General features: G+C 40.5%; 1 protein-coding gene across 4 annotated transcripts in view; it reads right to left on the bottom strand.

Moving 5' to 3' along the window:
- Positions 1-1,038: 1,038 nt before the first annotated feature.
- The window catches only part of loxl3b (lysyl oxidase-like 3b), a 30,099-nt gene continuing 17,162 nt past the window's right edge, over positions 1,039-13,975 (bottom strand). For 3 of the 4 annotated variants that reach the window (XM_013272908.3, XM_013272909.3, XM_013272910.3), the window contains 10 exons: positions 13,694-13,901; positions 13,434-13,614; positions 8,733-8,887; positions 7,843-8,013; positions 5,300-5,459; positions 4,801-5,044; positions 3,709-3,824; positions 3,409-3,545; positions 1,915-2,026; positions 1,039-1,809 (listed from right to left, as the gene is read on the bottom strand). In XM_013272908.3, the coding sequence (XP_013128362.1) occupies positions 1,736-1,809; positions 1,915-2,026; positions 3,409-3,545; positions 3,709-3,824; positions 4,801-5,044; positions 5,300-5,459; positions 7,843-8,013; positions 8,733-8,887; positions 13,434-13,614; positions 13,694-13,901 (1,558 nt within the window). In that variant the 3' untranslated portion in view covers positions 1,039-1,735. Of the gene's footprint in view, positions 1,810-1,914; positions 2,027-3,408; positions 3,546-3,708; positions 3,825-4,800; positions 5,045-5,299; positions 5,460-6,414; positions 6,571-7,842; positions 8,014-8,732; positions 8,888-13,433; positions 13,615-13,693; positions 13,902-13,975 lie in introns of all 4 variants that reach the window. The other variant, XM_019348855.2, reaches the window with a different exon arrangement.

Raw genomic sequence — 13,975 nt, 5'->3', positions numbered from 1 at the left:
CTTGTTATTTCTTTTCATTTTTGGTCTCATGCTGCGTTGATAGAGTGCACAAAATGATTAAGAAATTCTGCATTTATCCAGTTGTTCCCAAATAGCTTCATTTTTAAACCACGTTTCCACGATATCATACATATTAACCTGTTCTAACTTTCCTGTTAAACTTTCTATGGTCCCACATTCTTCAGTGGATCCCGTACATTTCTGTTTTTTATGTATCACTGTACATTAAACATTTCTGTTAATAAGCCATTTCAAAGTGTTAGGAAGCTGCGATGGCCTTTTTTTGTGTGTTTTCTTACACTATAGACACCATTAAGTGATTAAATAATCACATTCAGGGCTTCTTACAAACAGGTGCATACCAGCTCTGCTGCTGAGCCGCTGCAATGTTTTGCACACGGTTGATGTGATTAGTGAGGTTAACAGGATTGTTCCACCGCGGGCAGGGAAGACTGAGATTAACAGTGGATTGATTTGAACTTAGAAGCACACAGCTGACAACTGGTATGAGAGCTCTGTCTCAGTCAGCCCACCTGGTTTTCTTTTAATTTAACTGAGCAATCAGCCCTGCAGACCTCTTTGTTTTCATGCCAGATGGGTTGGGGGATTACTGTCTGTCTTTATAACATAGACTTAGGTTAACAGATCATCTTTTAAAAAAACTCATATATCTATCATACTTTAAATCAAAATGATCTTTCACCATAATCTGACTCTGTACTGCTACAGTAGGTCATTGCTGGATTTGTGCAGTCAGCTGCTGGCTCAGTGTGAGGAACCCAAACAAAAGTGCTATTGTTCTGTTGGAGCATACCCTTGGAGCAGTGGTCCACATGACCACAAAATAATTGCGGGAAAAGTAAAATACCAGCATGATACAATACCAGAGACCAGCTATTTCTGTAACACCAAAGTATGCTGCTTTTTTTCCACCGGTGTGGCTGGTATATCTGTAGCAGACTGTGTTTACAGGCACTGAAAACAGCTGCTTTACAGCTTCAGTATTGTTGCAGTGAATCATTCCTGGTCAAACGAGTCTCAGGAGGTTTTTCTCTGTTTTATTTGGTGCAGCAGGTGTGATTACATCAGAGTAAATACAACAAATCTAACCGTAACTGTAGCTTTCTTTGGCCTTTGCCCATTAATCTGTCAAAGATTACTAAAGTACATGTGTGCACTAAAGCTAACGATGGCTTCAAACTGGTCCAAATACTGCTGTTGACCCAGAATGATTCTTTAGTACCTCCATGTTGGCAATAAATACATTCACAAAATACTGTAAACACGAAGGCAGATGTTATTACTTAAACAAGCTGTTTAAAAGCATCTCTGTATATATATATATATATATATCCGCAAAACATCGAAGCTTTTCTCTTTATGGTGATTAAAATTTTTTTTTTAAACCCAGTCATAACTCATAAACGGAACAGAATATAAAAGGTCGATCATACACAGGAGACTGTCTCACTGACTTTATAAAATTTTAATTTGCAGTAAAAATATAGCACCCACTCACCTCAGACTACACGAAAAATTACCACTTGAATATTCAAGTAAAATAATTCACACGTAGAGCACACATTCGCTGCTTCAGTGACTACAAATCTAGAGATATGTGGCGGGGATCCGTTTTAGCACCTGAAGACAAAAGGTTTGTGTCTTTCTTTCTGAGTTAGTGAGGTGTATCTTTATTCCCGCTTTGGTTTCTAAGTTGCTGGGAAGTTACTGGCGATTAAGAAATCTTGTTATTCAGCTGTCCGGGATATTTCTCAAATCTCCTCTCTGCCTCCTCGCTCAATGCATCCCCTGCAGGGAGATTAAATAATCAGTAAAGGTGGTCAAAGATGCCAATAAGAGTACATTTAGTATCATTATCATTATCTGGTAGTCTTACTGCTTTCCACTGCTTACCAATGTGGCAGTTGTGGAACCAGATCCGATGTCCGTCGTACTTGCAGTTGCATTTCATGGCGTTGTTGGTGAAGTCGCTCTCAGCCACTTCATAGTTTGGATTGATTACAACCTGAACACAGGAGAAGTATAAAAAAAACTATTACTCTGTTGGTTTTATGGTCAGACAAGCTGTATGACCCAAAACTAAGTATATTAAGCACACGAAAATGCAGAATGAGACCGCAGGGTGATGACAAAATCCAATGAAGGCACTCTGGTTTGAAAGAGCTGAAAATGTCTGCAATTCTGTCTTTAAAGCAAACCTAAGCTGGATGATAGTGGGCATGCCACTTAGCCATCGTTACGCTAAAGATGATTCAGATTTTTTTTCTCTATAGCAGAATTTTCTTTGAGTATAAGAGAAGTTAAAGAGAAGAATTCTCGACAGAAAAAGAGTGATAAAGCTGCGACAATTCACACTAAACACTGCTGTATCCACCTTATCACAGTGAAGATGATGACGAGTGATGATCTACTTTATTCCCTGGCTCTGAAAACGGGACTTTCAGAGAAATAAAAAGGAAAACTACAGAGATCAACTGTCTTAATCTGCCCTGCAGGTGTTATTATGTGTGGAGCTCTTGAAAAAATTAAGTCCTTTTTTAATTTCCTGCAGAGAAACACTGAGCTTCAGTCCTGCAAAAAACAAAAGTAAAAAGCTAAGTACACCCCATGATTCAGTAGCTTGTAGAAACCATTTAGCAACAATAACATGAAGCAATAATCTGTGACTTTATCAGCCTCTCACATCGTTGTGGAGGAATTTTGGCCCACTCTTCTCTGCAGCATTGCTTCATTTCATTGAATCACATGCACAGCACTCTTAAGGCAACACCACACGTCTCAGTCAGGTTGAAGTGTGGACTTCTTTTCTTTGTCAACCATTCTGCTGTAGATTTGCTGCTTGCGATCATCGTTCCATGACTCAGTTTTGGCCAAGTGTTAAGTTGTTGAACAGATGGCCTCACATTTTGCTCTAGATCAGCAAAGAGTCAAAACGTCTCCATTTATAGAGACTGTCACACTTTGATCAATCAAATAAATCTTTGTATTACAATTGAATTCTGAAGAAGACATAGCTGTGTTGCCTGGCAATGTTTTGTTGTTGATTATGACAATTTGTTTCTAACAGGTATAGGTGCAGTGGTAATGGATCTGCTGGCTTACTGAAGCTCCAGTATTAGCATGATAAACTGAAACACGGCAGCTGAAGCACAATCAAAAGCCATATCTGGCCACAGCTTCATCAAACAATGCCTGAAATCAGCTTTTAGCTTCCTTGTTTGCCTTTACTAGCATTGAAATATATATAGGAATCTGCCAAAGAGCTCTGAAACTGGCCTCATGTGGATAAAACCAATCTGAACGTCACCATTTTTGGGGCTCTGTGCGTTGAATTTCCACTATAACTCTCTCAAATAGGTTTCTACAAACTGAGTCCCACAGTCTCACCTGCATAATGTAATTTCCAGGTTTGACGTCTGTGATGTCAATCCACTGGCAGTCAATGTCATGGCGGTACAAATCCCAGCAGCCCACGGTGATGCCCTGATCGCCAAAATTGGCGCACTCGTATCGTTTAGAAATGCCTGAGTGTCCCAGAAGAAGAGACAGATTCAGTGAGATATGTTTGAAAGACTAGCAGCAATGCAAAAGGGTCATTAGGAAATTTTCTGGTCATGTTTATTTGATAATAAATTCATTAAAAGGAAATTGTTGTGACAAAAAAAAAAGAAAAATCATCATTCTGACCTTCTTGACAGTCTGTGTCCTCCAGACAGAAACTGGCTTTGTGTCCCTCTGCCACTTTGGTACCGTTGGCATTCAGCAAATCATAGTGGGTAAATATATCCATGCTGTGGTAGTGGCTGTAATATATAATATAAAAAGAAGTAAATGTAATCCTGTATATCCCATATTTCTCTTTTGATGACTGACCACACACTGATGTCGAGTTCTCTAGTCTGTGATGGTATTTGTTTATATCTGGAATCTACATGGTGAGAACAGGATGACTTTACAGGAATTTCTGACATGTTGTATATTTGGCAAAATGATAAAAACCAAAGATAACACAGGAAGTGCATTAGTTTGATGCTCATTCTAACAATCCAATACTAGGACATGTTTTTAATAGATATACTAACGCCTCAAATATATGACCTGTGAACACTTATCCCCAAAGTCTAAACACTCAGTCAGTTCACACCAGTCATGTTACTGGATAAACACAATTTGTCCTCTGCTGTTATCTGAGTAGCAGACATAAGCAGCCCTTCCTACTTTCTTTCCTCCAGTCTGAGCACATTTTTACAGACTAAACAAAAACACACACAGTAGACTGGATTTATATTAGACTCTAGTCCTTTTTAAATGAAATAATAATAAACATAGTTATCTCTTGTATTCATTTGGTCATTTTATCCATACTTACTTTTGTGCTTCAATGGTGAATTTTTTTAACACGATTTTGGGAACAGGAAGATACTCCCAAAACTGATTTACCAGGATGTGTGGATCACCTAACATGTTATAAATATTTTTCTTTTCTTTTTTCAAATAAATTCAGATCAACTTAAGCAATTCGATTTTAATCCCAGACATTAAACTAAGCAGGGAAAACCCCAACAACACATGATCTCCTATGAGTGAGAAATTGGCGAATGTGAGGAGGAAGAACTTCCTTTTAGGATGAGACCTTAACAAAGTGAACCTAAACAAAAGTTTCTTCCTTTGTCTCTCCACTGAGACTTTTGAGAGTCAGAGACCTTCTGAAAGTTTTGCTATAATAAAAAAATGAAACTTCCAAAAACTTATTTTGATTTTATTATTTGATTTTCTTACCCGTGACAGGCGTGCCACACCCACGAGTGCCGTCCAGCTTTTGGCTTGAAGTCAGCGCGGCCGATGTTGTGGATCTGAGAGGAGAAGCGGAGCAAGCGCCGGTGTCCGTATGGCCAGTTGGCCTTCGCAGCTGATTTAGACAGGCAGTCCTCCTCTGCAGCGCAGTAGAGCATGTGCAGAGGGCGATCCTCGATATAAACTGTCTGCTCAACCAGAGAGGCATTCAGGACGAGGTCAGAGGCCGCTGGATAGAGAAGGAGGGTTAGGACTGCGGTATAGTCCTCATTCTTTTTGTGGTAATACATGTGGTCTTTAAAGCACATCAAAGTCTTTCTCTTAATTTTAAAGTGTTATTCTTTCTTTTCTCTGGAGTTTGATGATTGCATTAAGGCTACTGAGTTTCATGAGGTCAGCAGAAGTTTAATCTTGCTGCAGATTTACATAAATATGAACAATCAAGCCACGATGCAAAGCTTTTGTTTGTCTCTGTGTCACTCACTCTCTGAGCAGATTACTCCAGCTGCAAACTTTGCTGCCGCTCTCTGGCAGCTGACAGTTTTGTGGTACTGGCACTGACTCAGAGCCATCTCATTTCCCGTGCACTTCACACCGCTCATCACCATGTCTGTCACATTGCTGCTGTCCCAGTACCAGGTTTCCTTAAGGAGATATAACAAAACAGGCACACGTGCAAAGACAAAAAAAACAAAAAAACACGGTGCGTCGATCAGGACAAAATCATTCACAGACTGCTGCAGAGAGTTCAGTGCGCTATTACGTTCTGAAAAACAGATGTTCATGACTCATTTTTGGCTCCTGAATGAGGACACAGTGTAATGCTGACTTTATGACCACTTTGTTCAGATGCTAAGAGACTCAATAGTCTTTCTGCAAGGCTTCTCAACCTCACGCCACAATAGCCTAACATAACATGCAACAGTCACTCTCTAGTGATCAAAGTAGAAAACTGCCTCATTAGCTGTAGTGGAAAATTCAATAGCACACCCTCGTAATTGTGCACATTACTTGTCCACTCTAGCCATTTTTATACTTTAGCCAGTGAGTTAGCACATCTGCACATTTTTCTTCTTTTCTTCTTGGCTTCAAAATATCAGCAATGAACTAGGATTCAAATTCTGTTGCACCAATAACTGTAGGTGATCTACCTAGAATACAAATTTTAAGCAAAATTGTTTACAAAAATTTGAACTTCTACATATTTCTTACAAATAGTTTTTTGTAGGTTTGAAATGTTCACTTTATATCAGTCACTGTGACAAATATGAGGGTCCGAAAAGCTTCATTAGCTTTTAGAATTTTCTAAATGCTGCCAGTTAAATTTAGCAGTTTGGAGGTTTTTTGGTCAGTTTTCAGCATTCCTGTGAGCTTTCCTCGATTTTTACAGAAAAAAAGATAATAGTTTATAGTAAGAAATCTAAAACACAACATACTTGTAATTCAAATCTATGTTTCTTCAACTTAATAGTGCTTCTACTGCAATCCTGAATATCCTAGCAGCGAGTCTGTCATGCTATTGTTTTTCACAGTCTGTGCTATCATTACTTCTGTGCATGTTTTGCTCGTGGTGTGATTTAAGTCTTCATTCCTACTTACAGTGATGGCATGCATGGAGTAGCCGAGCCCTAGCTGCCTGCAAACCACCATGGCTTCCTTTGTGGTCCAGCCTGTGCTGCACACTGTGCCCCACTTGGACCCAACCTGAACCTCCACTCGGCCCTCATAACTGCTCCGGCCGCCCACTATCCGGATCTGCAGAGTTGTCCTGCTGGGAGTCAGTGAGGGGACACACTTCCTGTCCTGTCTCTGAACTGTCTAAGCTAAACCTGTCAGTGTTCATATCCAGTCCTCCCGCAGTAGAAAGTGTGTTGTTGAAGCAGCAGTTTGGTTAGTCTTTTATAGGCGAGGAAAACATCGACATGGTTTCCCCATGAGGTCACCACTTCACTTTGGTGGCGAGCGGTTTTGGGTCAGATTAGAAGCTTCACTTGCACGGAAGTGGGTTGTTTTTTTATTCCCCCAGACAGAGAAAGAAACATCTACCCATATGTAAATTATAATATGCTGTCACATGTTAGTGAATGCATGCTCAAATATATTCTTAAAACATATACTGCAACAATTTAAGTCTACGTTAGTCATTAAAGATTTTATATATTTGAGCATTTATGCACCAAAAGAAAAAAAAGCTGCACACTCAGTGGCCGTTTCATTTATTGCACTCTGTGGTGCGTGTGCCTGTGATGAGCTGAGCGCTTCATGATTACGTGCCGGTAAACATGCACCTGCAGCTACTGCCAGAGAAGCTGGATCCACCATCTCAGAAACAGAAAACCAGCTGGAACTTTTTCGAGGATGCCGGCATCTGGAGTTTACTACACCACTGGCTTTAAGGCGACAGAGTATTGGTGCTCGGAAGAAAATGGAATGACTCACAAAATATAAAACCCTCTTAGGCAACATGACCTACACAGCTAAAACTTAGAGGTCTGAGTTTTATCAGAAGGTAACAAGGCAATGGAAAACTACCACATGAGGAGACACAGGAATTTTTCTATGTATCTATCCTGATTGACCTGATTGATTCAAGCAGTAAAGGATGATTTTGGTGATACAATTACAAAAATAATGGACTAGTACTTAAATGACAGTAACCATAGATCAGTATTTCAACAGAAGAGTGTATTGTATGATTTCAAATCTAAATTTGCTGCCATAGAATCGACCATTGCAGACCACGTTTTAAACATACCAGGCTCATGTGAGGCATGGCGTGAACACTCCTCAGACTTAGGTTATCTATATTTGAGTCACTGAACTTTTACACTGTTGCCTTGAATACAGTCGTCTAAACAAGGAGTTTCTTCACTTTTAATAACGTTGAAGCCTTAAAAACAAACTAAAATGAAAGGCCGCTGGGTGTACATGACAGTATATTATATTTCCATATGATATAAATGTACCAAAAAAGACAACAGTTTACTCTGTTGCAGAATGTTGTCCTTGGTAGTGTTAATAACCTACTTGCAGGCCCTGGTTAGCGTAGCCCAAGCCCAGTTGCCTACAGGCCACCATGGCCTCCTTGGTGCTCCAGTTTTCACCACAGATCAGACCCCAGCTCTGTGTCCCATTAGGGTCTGAGGTCAGCACCTCGACACGGCCCTCATAGCGGGTTCGTCCTCCTGTGATTCGGATCTGTGCGGGACCAAGGGGTTAGGAACCACAAAGCAAAGCGTAGATGCACAAAGAGACGGGTTTTGTTTTAAAAAAAACTCTGTTTCTCTTGTGAATAACCTCTAATTATGTCAAAAATATTACAGGCTACTTTATGAAAAATATATACATGTTTAACTACTGATGATAATTAACATTTTCTGAAGGTTTATTTTGATGATAGTATCTAATTTCAGGAGGTTTTAGCCCGCCGTCTGTGTGTATCTACACAAGGGGAAGTGTAACAACCAGAAATACTCGGTTTTCAGAAGAGGTCACTGCTGTCAGAAAAAGCTTTTTCAAACTGATTTTAGATTTTTTTAAAAACATTTTGATTTGCTTTTTCAGCAACTCAACAATGAAACTCATTCAAAGCAGACAAATGTGAAACTCAAACTGAGGATTTGGCCAATGAGCTTTTTTGTGACAACAGTACAGAAGGATTATTGGTTGAGAACAGATGTGAGATTGTTCTTACTGTTAGCTCTAAATCTCACATTTTTGTGCACAGAGACGACTAAAGCAGCTTCTACTGAAGGCCAGAAAAGATACTAAAATAGACAGTGTGAAATAAGACAATATTTAACTCAGACTGTTTAGAAAAGTAAGTCTATTTGCTATGAATTCATATAAAACAAGAAAAATTTCTCAAATTAACAACTTTTAAATGAAATGTTCTAGTGAGAAAGTTCAGGTCTGACCGAGGTCTCGAGGCCCATGTAAGGTACGTTGCAGCGAACAGCAGCGTCCTCTGAGTGCTGACAGTTCTCTGATGTGATGTTTTTAACGGGGCAGTCCCAGATGGACCTCTCCTGCCCGAGGCACTTCACCTCATTCATGTAGATCGGACCCATTCCTGGACAAGCAGACAGACAGATGCACTGACAACTTTGAAGTTACTTTTGATAGTCTTTAAAGGCAAAATGATGAGACACATCCTACAGTATTTAAGAGCTTGGATACACAATACATTTAGAGCTTCTGACATAATAGATTTCAGTTATGGATGTTGTAATTAATTATGGGAAAACATTTTTTGACAAAACTTGAGGGTTTCACAAAAGTTTTAATTGGTACAAGATCTTTAAGCTTTATGTAGCAACAACTGCAGCAATCACTGAGCCCCAAGGCAGTTAATTAGGAGCTTAAATCCGATTTAGTACAATCCGGGTTACATCACAAATGCTTTTTGGACCTTTCAAAGGCTCAATCTGGTTTTCAGAGGCTCAGCCAATAAAGATGAAGAAGCACCCCAAATTAGCAGTACTTAAATTGTAGTCTTTGGATTTTATGGTGGTTATTATAATACACTTGATATGCTACAATATGCAGAATTAAAGGTCTCTTTTTGCATGGCTTCCAAACTGTATGCAGTACTGAAACAAATGCCGAGCTAACTTTTTAACATCCGTCAGCATCACCCTGCTGCATATTTACTCTCTAAACTCTCACTCTGTCTCTGCAAGTCATCGCACCATGAGGTGATTGTGACGCGTGATTTCTGTGAAAGGAATTCCTTCGGCCGCACTCGTTTCCGACTTCAGTGATGTTCAGGAATGTTTGTTGGACTCGCTGAGCCAGGTGGTGGTCTGACAGGAGTCTGAACACACAGCGGAGGTCTGTTCCAGGAAGCATGACTGACAATGTCCGAGTGTAACCCTGCTCTGGATCCACAGCAGCTGATCGGAATGAATTTAATGAAAGAAGCTGCATAAAATATATTTGGAAGGTGCTGAAAATTAAATATTCAAAGATATTTTAACATGGGATAGCTTTAACTCCCAAAAGACTGCTTTTATAAGAGATATTAATAAATTAATAGATCAATTTAATAACCTGTTTAGTAGATTAACATATAAGTAGAGACAGGATAACAAATGAATGTAGCTCCTGGAATTGAAAAGTGCAGCCAATGCTGTAGTGCTCTAAACCAGTAGTCTTTTTAATGGCCAGAAGGGAGTGACTCAAAGTACAAGACACTGGAAATCTACGGGGTAGAGAAAGGGAGAGAAAAGAGTTCTTCTTTACTCTGTAGTCGTGGGTGAACTGTGGAGCTGTGTGAGCAGGGTAAACCCATGCTTATCCCACAGCAGTTTTGCCATTTGAAGCCTCTATATAGACCACAGGTAGGCCAGCCTGTGTTTGGCCCATCACAATTTTGCCTTTTTGCTAAGAGGGAATTCTGCGAGGACCCAACAGTGGGCAGGCCACTGCTGAGGGCTGTGTGGGTCTGCCTATAAAGGCCTCAAACTTGAGTGACATTCCATTCTTAATCCATAGGGTTAAATATGATGTTGGCCCACCCTTTGCAGCTATAACAGCTTTGACTCTTTTGGAGAGGCTTTCCACAAGGTTCAGGAGTATGTTTATGGGAATTTCTGAACATTCTTTCAGAAGTGCATTTGTGAGGCCAGACACTGATCTTGGATGAGAAGGGCTTGCTCGCAGTCTCTGCTGTAGTTCATCCCAAAGGTGTTCTGTTGGGTTGAGAACAGGACTCTGTGCAGGCCAGTCAAGTTCTTCCACAAATTCTCTCATCCCTGTCTTTCTGGACCTTGCTTTGTGCACTGGTGTGCAGTTATGTTGGAGCAGGAAGGAGCAATCCCCAAACTGTTCCCACAAAGTTGGCAGCATGAAAGTGTCCAAAATGTCTTGGTATGCTGAAGCATTAAGCGTTCCTATCACTGGAACTAAGGGAATGAGCCCAACTCCTGAAAAACAACCCCACACCATAATCCCCCCTCCACCAAACTTTATACTTGGTACAGTGCAGTCAGACAAGTATGGTTCTCCTGGTAACCACCAAACACAGACTCGTACATCGAGTTGCCAGATGGAGAAGCGTGATTGGTCACTCCAGAAACATGTCTCCACTGCTCTAGAATCCAGTGGCAACATGCTTTACACCACTGCATCTGACGCTTTGAATTCCACTTGCTGATATAAGGCTTGGATGCAGCCATGGAAACCCATTCTATAAAGCTCTCCATCTTCTGTTCTTAAGGTAATCTGAATGCCACATGAAGTTTGGAGGTCTGTAGTGTTTGACTCTGCAGAAAGTTGGTGATCTCTGCACTCTATGCACCTCAGCATCTGATTTTACGTACCAGAGTTGCTGTTGTGCCCAATCGCTTCCACTTTGTTATAATACTGCCAACAGCTGACTGTGGAAAATTTAGTAGCAAAGAAATTTGGCAGAAGGAGTCTGCATGCCTGCATGCTCGATTTTACACACCTGTGGCCATAAAAGTGATTGGGACATCTGAATTCAATGATTTGGATGGGTAAGTGAATACTTCCAGAGCCGGTGCTACCAACATCACCTCCAACAGAGGCAGACTGAGAAAACGTCTGCTGCGTGTAATATTTTAAAGGTAGAGTGTTGTTCAGATAAAAACAGTTATTTAAACAAATCAATTTGTCTTCACATTGATCATGTAAAGGACACCCTGTGTCTTAAAAGCTGAAAACTAAACTCAAGGCATGCTAAAGAACACGAGCCAGTGAGAAGAGCAAGATTTCAGAAATGAACCCAGAGTTTGTGTTGCTTTTCTGTCTGCAATGGAAAATCCAGAGTTTATCGCATCTCAGGGTTAATGAATTCAAGGTTTTGACTAAACCTGCTTTCTGGAAGACAGCCCAGGTACAGACAACTTATCTGACGAGCCTCCTCTGCCAACTTCTTCTGTGGTAGATATCATAATGTACACAAACTACAGCAGACATCCCCACCCAGCATTTCTGAGAGCTGCCCTGTAAAAAGACTGCTTGTTTCTCCTTTGGCGAGATCTCCAAACACCACACACACCTTTACTGTGCATGCGGTTTACAAATTCAATTTTTAAAAAAGTCCCAAATGGAATGTAATACATGTGATTTCTATTGTTTGTGATTACGCGCTCGAATATACAAGTTTAAAATTAAAAGGTTCACTATCACAGAAATCATCACTCTTTCAGGACTCATCTACATCTTTTTATTCCATTTGGCAGGAGCCGTGATAAGTGTAGAGTGTGTCTCATCTGTTAATTATGTATTCACCACACATGACGGGTGCGTTCTTTCTGAAGTTGCAAGAAACTAATGATATTATCTGTGTGCAGCTGTTGTGTGTGTGTGGATTGATTTAAGAAAATTCGTCGAAATTCAGCGCCTTAAACGACCTAACAAAGGCACAATTTGTTCACAAGGACATGCATTTCTTCACACACATACACAAAAAACTGCTTCATTCAGGATTCCCAACCTGCCTGCTCTAAGCCTTCAGTGAGGCTTTTGGAAGCAGATCAGCTTTTCAGCCAAATCTGAACAACTTTAATATTTTCCAACAATCCAAGGAAATGGACAAAATGCAGATCAGAGAGTTTAGCTACAAAAATGATTAAAATCGTTATTTAACAACACAACTCACCATAATCTATGCATGTATTTTCATAGATTATATTTCTGTATGTCTTCAGTGTACACTCATCTTTGACTCTATGCGATGTCTTCTACACCTTGGCAGAAAAAGTCATTCTTGTTGCTCATGTGGAGCCCAGGTGGCTCAGACACATGCTGGCCTTATAAAACTGACTGCCTCATTGTCACATGAAATGATCCATAGCCCAGCTGGAAAAAAAAAAAACTTTTCTGCTTTAAAAGTGCCTGACCACCACTTAGGAATCACAAACACACATAAAAAAAGCTATTTAATGAATGGGGCACTCAGTAGGAGAATTTATGGATAAAACTCACTACGAAATTATTGCAATGACTTCATCCGAAAATGCATAATATATTTATAGCTCTGTCTCTCATGTCTGCCATTCCTTCAGTTTTATCTTTCTACATGTGTAGCATTCCTTTACTTTTTCAAAAAGCTTCAAATGAGGAATCCGTGTAGGAATGTTAAAGGCAGATTATCAGTTCTTTGGGTTGAAGCAATGACCTGAGAGATTAGAAGGCCAGAGATGGACAGCTGGTGACTGAAGTCCTCTCTGAAGACAGTTATAAACACATCCTGCCTCAGGTGATGGCTTCTAAGAGATTTAATGCAAAAAAAACCCCCAAACAAAATCCACTCAATGATTAAAGTCTTATAAAATAAATTTTTTGAATCTGTACCAACATTTCTCTATAAATAACCTCTTCAGTTGAGTTAGATATCTATAGGGTCGAACCAGATCCGTTAACTTTTATATATGCACTGGTACTGATATTGTACTTTTCTATTAAATTTGACCCTCTAAAGCACTTTCTTACTACAACCCTCATTCACCCAGTCACACACACATTCAAACAGGCAGTTTTTACTATGCATAGGGGCATCTTGGGTCTCAGTATCCCACCCAAGAATACTCTGACATGCAGATTGGAGGAGCCAAAGATCACCATTGTACAACTTTTTAATTATTCCTGACCTTGACCCATGCGGGCACCGGTGAGAGCTTCCTTGGCGCTGCCAAAGCCGAGCTCCCTGCAGACAACGCTGGCCGACAGCAGATTCCAGCGGTCGTCGCACACAGTCCCCCACACGTTGTCTTTCAGCACCTCGACCCGACCCTCGCCTACCTTGGCACCTCCCTTCAGCCTCACATTGGTCTAAAGAACAAAGAGACACATCACGTTATTCAACTATGCCAGCACATATTTATGATCACTTCACAAAAAAATACTTTACCGAAATTTTCAGTTTCTTTTTCAAACCGCTGTTTTGCATGAACAGCGGCCCCGGCATGCAGCTAATGACGGCCGGCATGCCGCCTGCACAGGAGGATGTGGCGTTTGGCTTGTTGAATTCCAGCGGACAGGCGGCCAGATGGACCTCTGTACCCGTACATGCCACAGAGTGAAGAAGGAAGTTGTTCTTCTGACGTTCCAAATACAACCTGGAGGGAGCAGAAGCACGGGCAGGGACTGTGGTGAGTGAAGTACTGAGTGAATCAATACATTGATTCACTCA

The sequence above is a fragment of the Oreochromis niloticus genome, linkage group LG19 (genome assembly GCF_001858045.2).
Source record: "Oreochromis niloticus isolate F11D_XX linkage group LG19, O_niloticus_UMD_NMBU, whole genome shotgun sequence".
NCBI lineage: Eukaryota > Metazoa > Chordata > Actinopteri > Cichliformes > Cichlidae > Oreochromis > Oreochromis niloticus.
The sequence above is the reverse complement of the archived record's forward strand: the minus strand, read 5'-3'. Positions and strand labels throughout refer to the sequence as shown.